This window comes from Trachypithecus francoisi, unplaced genomic scaffold (assembly GCF_009764315.1).
Source record: "Trachypithecus francoisi isolate TF-2019V2 unplaced genomic scaffold, Tfra_2.0 Lachesis_group0, whole genome shotgun sequence".
Lineage (NCBI taxonomy): Eukaryota > Metazoa > Chordata > Mammalia > Primates > Cercopithecidae > Trachypithecus > Trachypithecus francoisi.
The window spans coordinates 22,593,803-22,605,993 of record NW_022681453.1 but is presented as its reverse complement, the minus strand read 5'-3'; the positions used below and the strand labels follow the sequence as shown (position 1 = coordinate 22,605,993).

Genomic DNA, 12,191 nt, shown 5'->3' with positions numbered 1-12,191 from the left:
CCCTTCATCTATTCATCCATCCATTTATCTATCCATCCATCCATCCATCTACCTATCCATGTATCCATCCATCTATTCATCCATCCATCCATTTATCCATCCATCCATCCACCTACTCATTCATCAAGTGCAACTTCCAGGCTAAACATAAGCCTAAGCGTAGGACTGAGGGGCCACAAAGGGACACATCACACCTTCCTTCTACTAACACAACTTCTGAGAAAATACAGACACAAACCTATGCATACACACATATATATCTCTGCAGACCTATGTTTATGTGCATGTGTGCCACATACACATGCAGAAGTATGGAGGCATTGCCAATAGAATTTGAACTCAGCCACTCAACTTGTGAATTTTAAGTCAGGGATAGTTATTTTGCAATATAAAAATATAATCTCCAAACTAGAAGAGAAAAACTATGAGTAGTTTGGCACGACAGCTGTGGAGTTACTTCAGTGGCACTATCTTGTATGTTTCTTACCAAATGCCTTAGTCCCATTATGCTCATATGCTGTAACAGGGGTTCCTGGAATCCAAACTACATCTTGGGAAAGTTTCCTGGGCCTTGCTGAGGACTGTAGGTACCAACAAACCATGCAGGAGGAGGTTCTTGAGTGTTATTTCTCCAGGTCCGGAGCAATGTGCTCTAGTGTAATTCCTCTGATCTTGACTCCCAATACCAAGTTATGGCCACATCACCATCACATTCCATTAGGGCTGGGAGACAACGAGGAAGCAAGATTGGAGCCTAATCCAAATGCTTCAGTTCAGAATCCCGAGAAGAAAATCCATTTCGAGTTGGAATTTGTTTCTGACATCCTGGTGGGTCAGTCAGTCTTGTTCACTCATGTGCGTGTGCTCTCTCTCTCCCTCTCTCTCTCACACACACACACACATACACACACACACGAAGGGAAAAGAAACAAAGGGAAAGGAAAAAATTTTAAACAGCTTTTTATAAGGTTTATGAGCCTTCTTGCACATCAAATAGCTCTTGGAAAACAACATTTTAATGATTTCCGTGTAAACGAATCAGAAACATATGGATTAAATTTCCCTTAAAATATACACATGTAATTAAGGGGAAAAGTGCTTGGCAAAATGCATTTTGTGTTTTATCAAGCTCAACATTTGAAAAATAGGTTGAGACATCTGACAAATCCAAATTCAGCAACCCTACCCATCCCTCCAGCAGCCTGTATACTCTGCTCCTAAGCAGGGGACCCAATCCCATCTCATCAGACTTTTGTTCTTTTCTTGGGCTTTTTAGAAGAACCTACTGGATTGTAACAGACAGATTGATTTCGCATGCTCTGCAGTGGTGGTTACAGGTCTTCCCTTTCCTGGAGCTCTTTACATTTTCAGGGGCTGGACCCTGAGCACAGTGTAGCTTTGCAGCCCAGTTTTCCCAGCCTGACTGGGTGCCCTGCTGGGGTAGTCTAAAGGATGAAGGAGTGGTCTAGCCTGTGTCCTGTAATTCACATGTACTCTTCACTTCTGCCACTTCAGCCTACTTCTCCCGGATGTCCTCCATTACTGGGGGAAGAAGAGGAATTGAGATTGGGTTACTTCCTATGTCTTTTCTTCCTCTGTGCAAGAACAAAGTGAAAAGAGTGTTTCAACTGTAATCTATATTCATTACCTTACCTTGCAACAAGTATTTATTGAGCATCTACCATGTGCTGGGTATCATGCTGGTGTTCCTGCCTTCATGGGGCTGATATGCTCACTGGAGCTTGCTCTCTAGGGCCCCAGGCCCAAGGGCTCTCACATTAGCCATCCAGTCTTGGCCCACATGCCATTCTTCTCTGGATTTTCTCCAAACCAGGCCGTGGATGCCTCCTCCCTCTCCCTTTTCTACAGTGTGACTGGGAACCAGTATTCTTCAGTGGCTCTCTTCCTGGCAAAGCTGTCAGCCATATTTTACCTGTCACTGTCATGTTCATGACCACCTGATGGCTTCCACAGCCTCTCACCACCTGGCCAGCCCTCCCAGGCTCCATAACTGCCTTTCTGACTTCCACAAAGGAGCAGTTGTTCCCACTGCTGCTGCCACTTCAGCTGGGATCTGCCCAACTTGCCCCACTCCACAGCCCACTTGGACAATAAGCTTCCTCAGTCTTGGAGTTACAGTACCTACTCACCTGCTAAAGACCCCCCTTCTAATGCCATCACCTGGGTGATTAGGTTTTAACATACAAATTTTGGAAGGACACAAACATTCAGACCATAGCACTTGAGTCCTGGATGGACACCATGTGCCATACACCCCTCTAAGTGTTTAATCCTCAGCACAACCCCCGAGGCAACTCACTATGATTGTCATCTCCAGCTTATGGATGCGGAAAACAAGGCACAGGTATTGTATGCAGTCACAGATGTGAGAGTGGGGCAACCCTGGGGGCAGTGGGTCCTTGTCAGGTTGGATCTGGGTGTGACTCTGGCTCTAGTCTCCCTCCATTCCCAGACGTTTCCAGGCCTTATTCTCTAGCTTTCCTGAAGAGTCTGTGGGCCACCCAGCTTCCTCTCAAAAAGTTTCTTCGCTATTTACATCAGCCAGGTTCTGTTTCTGTTGCTTATAAGAACCATGAAAACACCACAGCCCTGGATGACGTCTCCTAGCTCGGAGACACAGGCGCCAGCGGTCTCCACGCCAACCAACATCTGGGAAAAACTCAACTGTAAAGAGCAAGGGCGGGGTAAAGGGGGCACACGGCTGCATCTGCAGGGTCCTCTGCCCTCAGAGAACCTGAAGTGGAGAAGGAAAGACTGCATGCTCTGCGTTCACAAAACAGTGCATTGCTAGAGCAGAGGAATAAACAAAAGCCCCTTCCATCACACAAGACAAAAGGAATTAAGGAGGTTATATTTGAGCTGGTTTCTAAGAATGGGCATTAGGACAAGCAGGAAAGGAGGGACAGGGATAATAGGAATAAAAACAGTGAAATAAAATACAATGGAAGAAAGAGGAAGGTGTGTTCAGTGAACAAAAGCGGGGTCTCACCTGGGTGGACAGAGGTGGACAGTGGAAATGAAGGAATAGGTTGAGAACATAGCATTTTCTTTCACACACATTCACATATTTACAAACACACATGCACAGACCTGCCCATATAGAGAAACATGCACATACATATAAGGTATATGTGTATATGTACTTGTATGTGTGTGTGTATGTGTGTGTATATATATAATGTGTGTGTGTGTGTATATATATATATATATATATATATATAAAATTCACAGCACTTCAGTTGAGAAAGTCCTTAAAAGAGTTCAGCTTTATCTGAATTCTCTGCCAGATCATCAGCAGTTCTCACAAAAGCATCCTGCCTCTTGCTTTACTCATAGAGGATACAGAGTCATTTACGGCTCTAAAGGTATCAGCCATTCATCTTCACAGTCTCCAAAATAGTAAGACTCACAGGCTGGGGATGCCAGAGCAGCCACTCAGCAAACATCTGCTGAAGGAGTTTCATAAAAAAAGCTGCTGCATCATGCACCCTGAGGGCCCTGAGATGCATTTCTCAAGACTCTATGAATACGCCTCTTTGAGTTCCCATGGGCACAGCTTGCCCACATCACCAGCTTCGAAGCTGCAGTCTCCTTCAGTGCTCAAGAGAAAGGCGCCTCAGCCAAAGAGGAAAGCACGAACCTGCCTGAGCTGCCTAGTTGCCAGGCCCGCCCACGGAGGCAGAAAGCAGAGTGTAGAAAACAGAGTTTACCAGCTAGCTTCATCTAGGACTAAAAATGATACCCCAGAACATAGATCACAGAAGCTTCTAGGCAAGTATCAAACCACTTTGTATATGCCCACAGAAGTCCAAGCAGCAAGGAGAGAATGACCTTGTATTGGTTTTCTTTGTTGGGGGTAAGATTTCCAACCCAAAAACAGCACAGCCAGTGACCAAGTTCTGAGCATTTGTTTTGAGTACATGTCATCAATAACTAGATCTGAGCTGGAGGGCCTTCTAAACATAAAATATATTTCTGCAGCTTGAAAAGAAAATAAAGGCTGTTAGGGGCTGGTTTGAATTAGGTAGAGTGGAGACAGGAATTTGCCTGAAATCCCTGCCTCTCCTCTGCCCTTGGGCAGTGATTCACTGCCTGGCTGAGACAAGATAGAACACCTGGTTGACCCTGGTCCATGCCCTGCAGCCTGGCTGGGTGACAATGGACTGGGCAGAGGTGATGGGCAGATCCCAGGAGGGCTGCTGAGGATGACTTTGAATATCATTATCTATCTCCCATGGCTCAAGAAATCTGACTATCTCTGAAGATTCTGTCTAGGGATCATTACAAGCATGATTCTATAGCCTGTGTGACCAGCGGTGGTGCGGGTCCCTTACGTGTTACTACCATTAAAGGCACAATTATGCCTTGAAAGCTAGAGGTGCAATTCAATCTCTATAATGGTGTTAATGGCTCAAGCAACCTTGAAGCAGCCATCATATTTTAAAAGATCATTCTGAATTGTTTTATGTCTGAAATTGCTCTGTAAAATCGTGTTAATTTTTCATCTTCAGTTGGGAATATATTTAATGCCAAGAAGATGGCTTTCTTCTGGCCACACTGCACAAAAAGGGACAGTTTCATTTAGGATTTCATCTGCCGACAGGATCACTCTGGAGAACTAAACTCCACTGAACGAAGCTGAGCTCAGCCCTCTACATCTTGGTTCCATGTGTTTCTAAGGAAGAGTCCAAAGTAAAGAGTAGGGTAGACGATATGGCCCAGTCCAGAGCGCTCTGGGATTTGTTTAGATTGGCATCACTTTCTCCAAGAGGAAAAGAGAAAAAAAGATGAACTGTGGTCCTGCCCATGTGAACAAGTAGACAGGTCCCATCCTTGGCACTCCCACTGCCCCCTGGCTGTCCACACTATGGCCAATATGTGATACATTGTGTTCTAATTATCTCATTATTTGTCTGTTCCCCAAATGAACTGTGAACCCCTTGAGGGAGGGGCTGCATCTGATTCACCTTAGTATCCCCAGTAACTATCAGAACAGTTAATGAACGGGGTACTGCCTCCACTGACTCTTAAGGATGGATAACAGGTAAACCAGGGAAAGGAGACATTAGGTATCCAACCACAAAGAACACACATAGGAAAAATGTTTCAGAGACAGTTAGTTGGAATCTCTTTAATCACCAACCAAGCTCCTTAAATAGTGACTTAGAACATTTCAGAAGTGCAATTGGTATTCATGTTATTTTCCAATAAAAACAACGACAGCTAAAATGCACTGTGCACTTTCTGTATGGTACTGCTGTACTAAGGGCTACACATACATCATTTCATATCCTCTCACTAACCCTCTGAGGGAGGCAGTATCATTATCCCTATTTCACAAATAGGGAAACTGAGGTTCAGAAAGGCAAAGTTGCTTGGTTCAGATCACACAGCCTACAAGAGGAAGAACAGGACTTAAACCCATAGTCCTTGCTCTTGACTACTGAGCTCTTGTGTATGATCTGGAAACTGGATGCTATGATAGAAACTGGCCCCTGATATATTTGAAACCTTGATGGGAAACAACGTGGCACATTTTTTACTTTGAAGATCCCATGACTTTCTGGCTTGTTTTTCTAGGAAGATAGTTCTTTGTTTAGAAGGTTTTTAGGTATGACCAAGCAGAGCAAACTACTACTCAATAACAATAGGATAAAGATGCTGAAAACAACTTAAACCCTTTATAAACGTCATCCCATTCAGCCCTCACAACCACCCCCATGAGGTAGATATGATTATTATTCACATTGTAAGATGAGAAAATTCAGACCTAAAAAGATGGGGTGATATGCCCAAGGTCACAGCCAGAAAGAAGTAGAACACACTGTCTGACCAGAGTCCATCCGATGTCAGAGCCCAGTCCTTGGCTACTATAATCCCAACTGGAATCAGCAGACGGGAACTTTGGGAAAAATAAACTCTAGAGTTTATGTGAAGACTGGATTTGAGGCACACAAACCTAGAAATAAGGAATTCTGTTAAGGTCCATGTTGCTTTCTACTCTGAGAAAAGACCGCAGCTGTTTCCATTGCACCCCTAGGAGCTCTCCAGTCCTTAAATGCCATTCCACAAATTGGAAGAAGAAAACAAAGGTACCACATCAGGGGTCAGCAGACGACAGCCCGCAGGTTACATCCAGCCATCTATTTTTGTAGATAAATTTTACTGGAACACAGTCATGCCCACGATTTACACGTGGCTGCTTTTGTGCCTGAACAGCAGAGCTGAGTCGTTGCAACACAGACTCTATGGCTGGTAAAGCCTAAGATATTTACTATCTGGTCCTTTATAGAAACTGCCAACCCCTGGACTACGTGTTAGAGAGCCTGATGTAAACAACCAGCCAGAGAAACAGCAAGCCCAGAAGCTCCAGGCAGAACAGGTACATGCTTCACCTCTCCAGCTGATACCTGACACACTCAGCTTATAACTGTGCTTTTCAAAACAACGAAACAAAACAAACCTATATCCCAAACCAGTCAGCCCCTGCTTCTCAACCCCCTGACTCTTCACCCTCTAAAAGGAGCAGCGGCTGGGAGTCTTACCTTTGTTGTACATGTTCGTTGGTACTTGGACGTCACTTAGACTGATGTTCACAGGCAAATTATTGAAATGGTCATTTGGGGCTAAGATGAATTCCTTTCCCAGCTCCAAAAAATTCCCGTCTTTGTCCCTTTCATTTATCAGCACAGCATTGAAGTATTCATACTGAAAGACAAAGTCAACAAACATTACATGTGGCTTAGGGAAGAGGGCTGTGAACTCACTTAGACCTGGGCACAGGCCATGTGCCATCCCCTACACTGTGGACCCTGATCTGCTCACATAATCTTTTTATGTCTTATGTACTGTCCATGGCTGCTTTTGCATAGGTGAGATAGCATTATATAAATATTTTCCAATGTCACTAAATATTCCTAGAAAACATAAATGTCAAGGGGCAACACAGTACTTCCTTATGTGCATATAGAGAAAACTGCCCTAAAAATGTTTTAATTCTTTAAATGTTGAAGAGAGACCCTGACTTTATGCAGCCTATATCAAGTTAAAGGAGGCTGAAAATCAACAACAACAACAAAATAACAGGTAAATATATGTCAGATCACCATGCTTGCTCTGGAAAAATAATACAGCAGGGTAAGGGGATTAGCAGCTTCAGAAGGACTGTGTGTTTACACACGGCATTTGAGAAGGTCTCACTGCAATGGCAACACTCCCATAGAGATTAAATGAGGGGAGAAATCCAGTGGTGTGAGCATCAGGGAAGCATCCAAGAAAGAACAGCAAGGGGAAAGCCCTCAAGTGGGAGTGTGCTGGCATGATTTACAAATGGCTATATCATCATCATCTCACATATACAGAAGGCTTACTTTGTGTCAGAAATTACTCTAAGTGCTTTTTATGTGTTAACTCCTTTGATTCACCTAACAATGTTATGAGGTGGATTTTATGAATATTCCTACTTCACAAATGAGGACACTTAGGAATAGAGAATTTATGCATCCTGCAAAAAATTACACAGCTGATAAGGAGAGCCAGAATTCAAATACAGGCAATCTATCTTGAGTCTGTGCTTAAATCTACTGCATAAGATGGCCGATGGCAGGTGTGAGTGGAATTAACAGAGCAGAACCTTAAAATAACTACAATTAATATGCTCCAGAGGCTACTGGAAAAAGTGGATAACATGCAAGAACAGATGGGTAATATAAGCAGGGAGGTGGATATTCTATGAAAGAATCAATGTGAAATGCTAGAAATCAAAAACATTATAACAGAAATGAAGAATACTTTTGCTGGTTCATTAGTAAACTGGACACAGTGAAGGAAATAATCATAGAGGATGAAGATATGTCAAGAGAAACTCCCCAAAAAGAAACACAAAAAGAAGAGAAAATAAAAAGGGAACAGAATATCCAAGAATTGTGAGACAATCACAAAAGGTGTAACATATGTATAATGGGATACCAGACTGAGAAGAATGGAAACTGAAATATTTGAAATAATAATGGCTGAGTATTTTCCAAAATTAATGACAAAAATCAAGCTACAGATCAAGGAAGTTCAGAGAATACTGAACGCAATTAATATTACAAAGATTTACATCTACACATATTGTATTCAAACTGTATAAAATCAAAGAAAAAGAGAAAATCTTGAAAGAAACCAGAAAGGGCCGGGCGCAGTGGCTCACGCCTGTAATCCCAGCACTTTGGGAGGCCGAGGCAGGCGGATCACAAGGTCAGGAGATCGAGACCATGGTGAAACCCCATCTCTACTAAAAATACAAAAAAATTAGCCGGGCGCGGTGGCGGGCGCCTGTAGTCCCAGCTACTCAGAAGGCTGAGGCAGGAGAATGGTGTGAACCCAAGAAGCGGAGCTTGCAGTGAGCCGAGATCGCGCCACTGCACTCCAGCCTGGGTGACAGAGCAAGACTCCATCTCAAAAAAAAAAAAAAAAAAAAGAAAGAAACCAGAAAGAGGGTGGGATAGTCTTACCTGTAGGGGAACAGGGATAATGATTACATCAGACTTCTCTTCAGAAGCCATGCAGGCAAGAAGAGAATGGAGTGAAACACTTAAAAAGTGCTCAAAGAAAGAACCATCGACCTAGAATTCTGTATCCCATGAAACTACCCTTCACGAGTAAAGGAGAAATAAAGACCTTCTCAGGCAAACAAAAATGAAGGAATCTGTTGCCAGTAGACTTGCGTTGCAAGAATTGTTAGAAGTTCTTAAGAAAGAAGGAAAATGATATAGTTTAGAAATTGTCATCTGCGATAAGAAAGGAAGAGTGTTTGGCCAGGCACAGTGGCTCCCACTTGTAATCCCAGAACTCTGGGAAACCAAGGCAGGAGGATTGCTTGAGCCCAGGAGTTCGAGACCAGCCTGGGCAACATGGTAAAACTCTGTCTCCACAAAAAAAAAAAAAAAAAATTCGTCGGGCAAATTAGTCGGGCGTGGCAGCACCCACCTGTAGTCCCAGCTACTTAGCAGGCTGAACCAGGAGGATCACCAGAGCCTGAGTCATGACTGCTGTGCCAGTGCCCTCTAGCCTGGGTGACAGAGTGAGACGTGTCTTATAAAAAAAAAAATGTATTAGAGCAGGAATAAATGAAGGTAGATATTTTGTTATTCTTAACTAATCTAACATAACAGCTTGTTCAAAATAATAATAGTAATACATTACTGTCTACGGACAAGTGAAATGAATAATAGCAGTGTTATAAGAAACTGGAGGGAGGAACATGGAATACTCTGTACTATGATTTGAATGTGTTCCCTCCAAAATTCAGGTGTTCCAATGTGACCATAGTAAGTGGTGTGGTCATTAAGAGATGAATAGGCCATGAGGGCTCCTCCCTCATGAATAGGATTAGATGTCCTTATAAAAGGGATTGAGACAGAAAGTCTGTCCCTTTTGCCATTCTGTCTTCTACCAGGTGAGGAAACAACACTCTTCCCTTCAAGAGGATACAGTATCAGTGCACCATATTGGAAGCAGAGCAGCCCACACCAGACACCAAACACGCCAGCACCTTGATCTTGGGCCTTCCAGCATCCAGAATTGTGAGAAAATAAATTTCTTTTCTTTATACATTAAGAAGAATTTATAAAGTCTCAGGTATTCTGTTGTAGCAGCACAAATGGGCCAAGACACTCAGTTATAAGATACCTGCACTACACATGAAGTAGTATATGGTTATTTGAAGTGAACTTAAATAAGTTGTAAATGCATACTGCAAACTTTAAGGCAACTACTGAAATAACTGTAAAAGGAAGCATAATCTATATGCTAAGAGAGGAGAGAAAATTAAGTCACATAATACGTTCAATTAAAACTAGAGAAGGCAGAAAAAGAGTAGAAGAAAGAAAAGTAAGAGAGAGAAGGAAAGAAGGAAGGAAGGAAGGCAGGCAGGCAGGCAGGCAGGCAGGCAGGAAGGGGAGACAGCGCGCGAGCGAGCGACCTGGGGTAGTGAATAGAAAACTGTTACAAATATGGTACATATAAATCCAACTACATCAATAATCACCTTGAATGTGCATGGTATAAATACGTCAATCAAAAGACAGAGGCTGTCAGAGTAGATTAAAATACAAGACCTAACTATATTTTGTCCATAAGAAGCCCACTTTAAACATAAAGACACAGACATATCAAAAGTAAAGAGATGAAGAAAGATATACCATGCTAACATTAATCAAAAGAAAGTGAGGGTAGTTGGTTTAATTTCAGACAAAAAAGACTTCAGAGCAGGGAAAATGATCAAGGAATAAGATGGGCAGGCATTATTTAATGATAAAGAGGTCAATTCTCTAAGAAGACAAAGCAATCCTTAATGTAGTATGCATCTAACAGCAGAGTGTTAAAATACATGAAACAAAGACTGACATAACTGCAAGGAGAAACAGACGAACTAGCTATCATAGTTAAAGACTTATATGCCCCTGTATCAGTAATTGACAGACTCAGGAGACAAAACATTGGTAAGAATATAGTTGAAATGAACAACACCATCAATTGGATCTAATTTACATTTACAGAATACTTCATCCAACAGGAGCAGAATACACATTCTTCTTAAGCATGTAAAGATGCTTGCTTGGAACATTGAAGATAGACCACATTAGGGGCCCTAAAACACATCTTCACAAACTTAAAAGAATGGAAATCATACAGTGTCTGCTCTCAGACTACAATGAAATTAAACTAGAAATCAATAACAAAAAAAGATAGCTGAAAAAAAATCCCAAAATATTTGGAGATTAAACAACATACTTTCAAAAGAATTCCCAAGATATTTTTCTAAAAATTAAAATGAAAATACAGCCCATCAAAAGGTGTGGGATGTAGCAAAAGCAAAGCTTACAGGTAAATTTATAGCACTGAACACATGTATCAGAAGAGAAAAGATCTAGAAGCAATCATTTAAGCTTCTACTTTAGGAAACTAGAAAAAGAAGAGCATATCAAATCTAAAGTAAGCAGAAAAAATATATTTTTTATTTTGCAAAGCAGAAACCAATGAAATTAAAAACAGAAAATCAGTAGAATCAATGAAACCAAAAGTTTGTTCTTTTTAGAGATTATTGTAGTACAACGACCCAAATAAAAATTAACAAAGGGTACATAAGGCAAAGTCCTAATGAATTCAGGTGCAAGCTTCCAAGAGTTCTGCCCCAGTGCAATCACACAGATTATACTTAATTCTTCTAATAATGAGTTGCAATAAAACATTGGAAGTGGTATCTAACAGAGACTCAGCACTCAGGATTTTACTGGGGGTTGGTCCTGTAGCAATACTACTTTCAAACTTAACCTAGTTAACAATTATGGAATTCCATACCTAACAACTGCAGAGCGCACATTCTTTTCTAGATCATATATTGGGCCATCAAATAAGTCTCAATAACTTTAAAATGACTGAAATCCACATATTACGTTCTCTGATAATAATGGGCTAAATTTAGAAATCAATGTATGACACTGATATGAAAAATATCACTGATATCTAGATTTTAATAAAAGATGATACCTGGAAATGGCCTAAAGATGTGGATATTAAACAAAATGCTTATTAATAATACATATGTCAAGGAAAAAAATGACATGGGAAACTGGAAAATGTTTTGAAATTAATCATAATGAAAACAACATACAATATTTGTGAGATGCAGCTAAAGTAGAGCTTAGAGAAAAAGTTACATATTTAAAAGCTTATAATATAAAAAGAAAAAAATTTCAAGATAGTCTACCTTAAGATTCTACCTTAACAAGGTATTAAAAAGATGAATAAATGAAACTCAAAAGAAGGAATAAAGTAATAGAGGTAAGTACAGAAATTTAAAACAAAACAAATAACAGGGAAAAATAATAATACCAAAATTTGGTTCTTTAAAATAATTAACAAAATTATGAAATTCTAGTTAGACTGATTAAGAAAAAAAGTAAGAAAGCAGAAAATACCAGTATCTGGGATGAAAGAAGAAACATTACTCTAGATCTTGCAGACAATGAAAGGATAAAGGAATATTACAAACAACTTTATGCCAATAAGTTCAATAATGTAGGTTAAATGTCAAACTCCTTGGGAAACAGAAATTATTAAAACAGACACAAGAAGAAATACAAAATATAACTGGTCCTAGAAATATTTCACTATTAATAGCC

At 40.9% G+C, this 12,191-nt stretch overlaps 1 protein-coding gene across 2 annotated transcripts in view; it reads right to left on the bottom strand.

Moving 5' to 3' along the window:
• CACNA2D3 (calcium voltage-gated channel auxiliary subunit alpha2delta 3) overlaps positions 1 to 12,191 on the bottom strand; it is a 967,057-nt gene that overhangs the window by 576,756 nt on the left and 378,110 nt on the right. For both annotated transcript variants that reach the window (XM_033210152.1, XM_033210151.1), the window contains exon 5: positions 6,567 to 6,729. In XM_033210152.1, the coding sequence (XP_033066043.1) occupies positions 6,567 to 6,729 (163 nt within the window). The remainder of the gene's footprint in view (positions 1 to 6,566; positions 6,730 to 12,191) is intronic.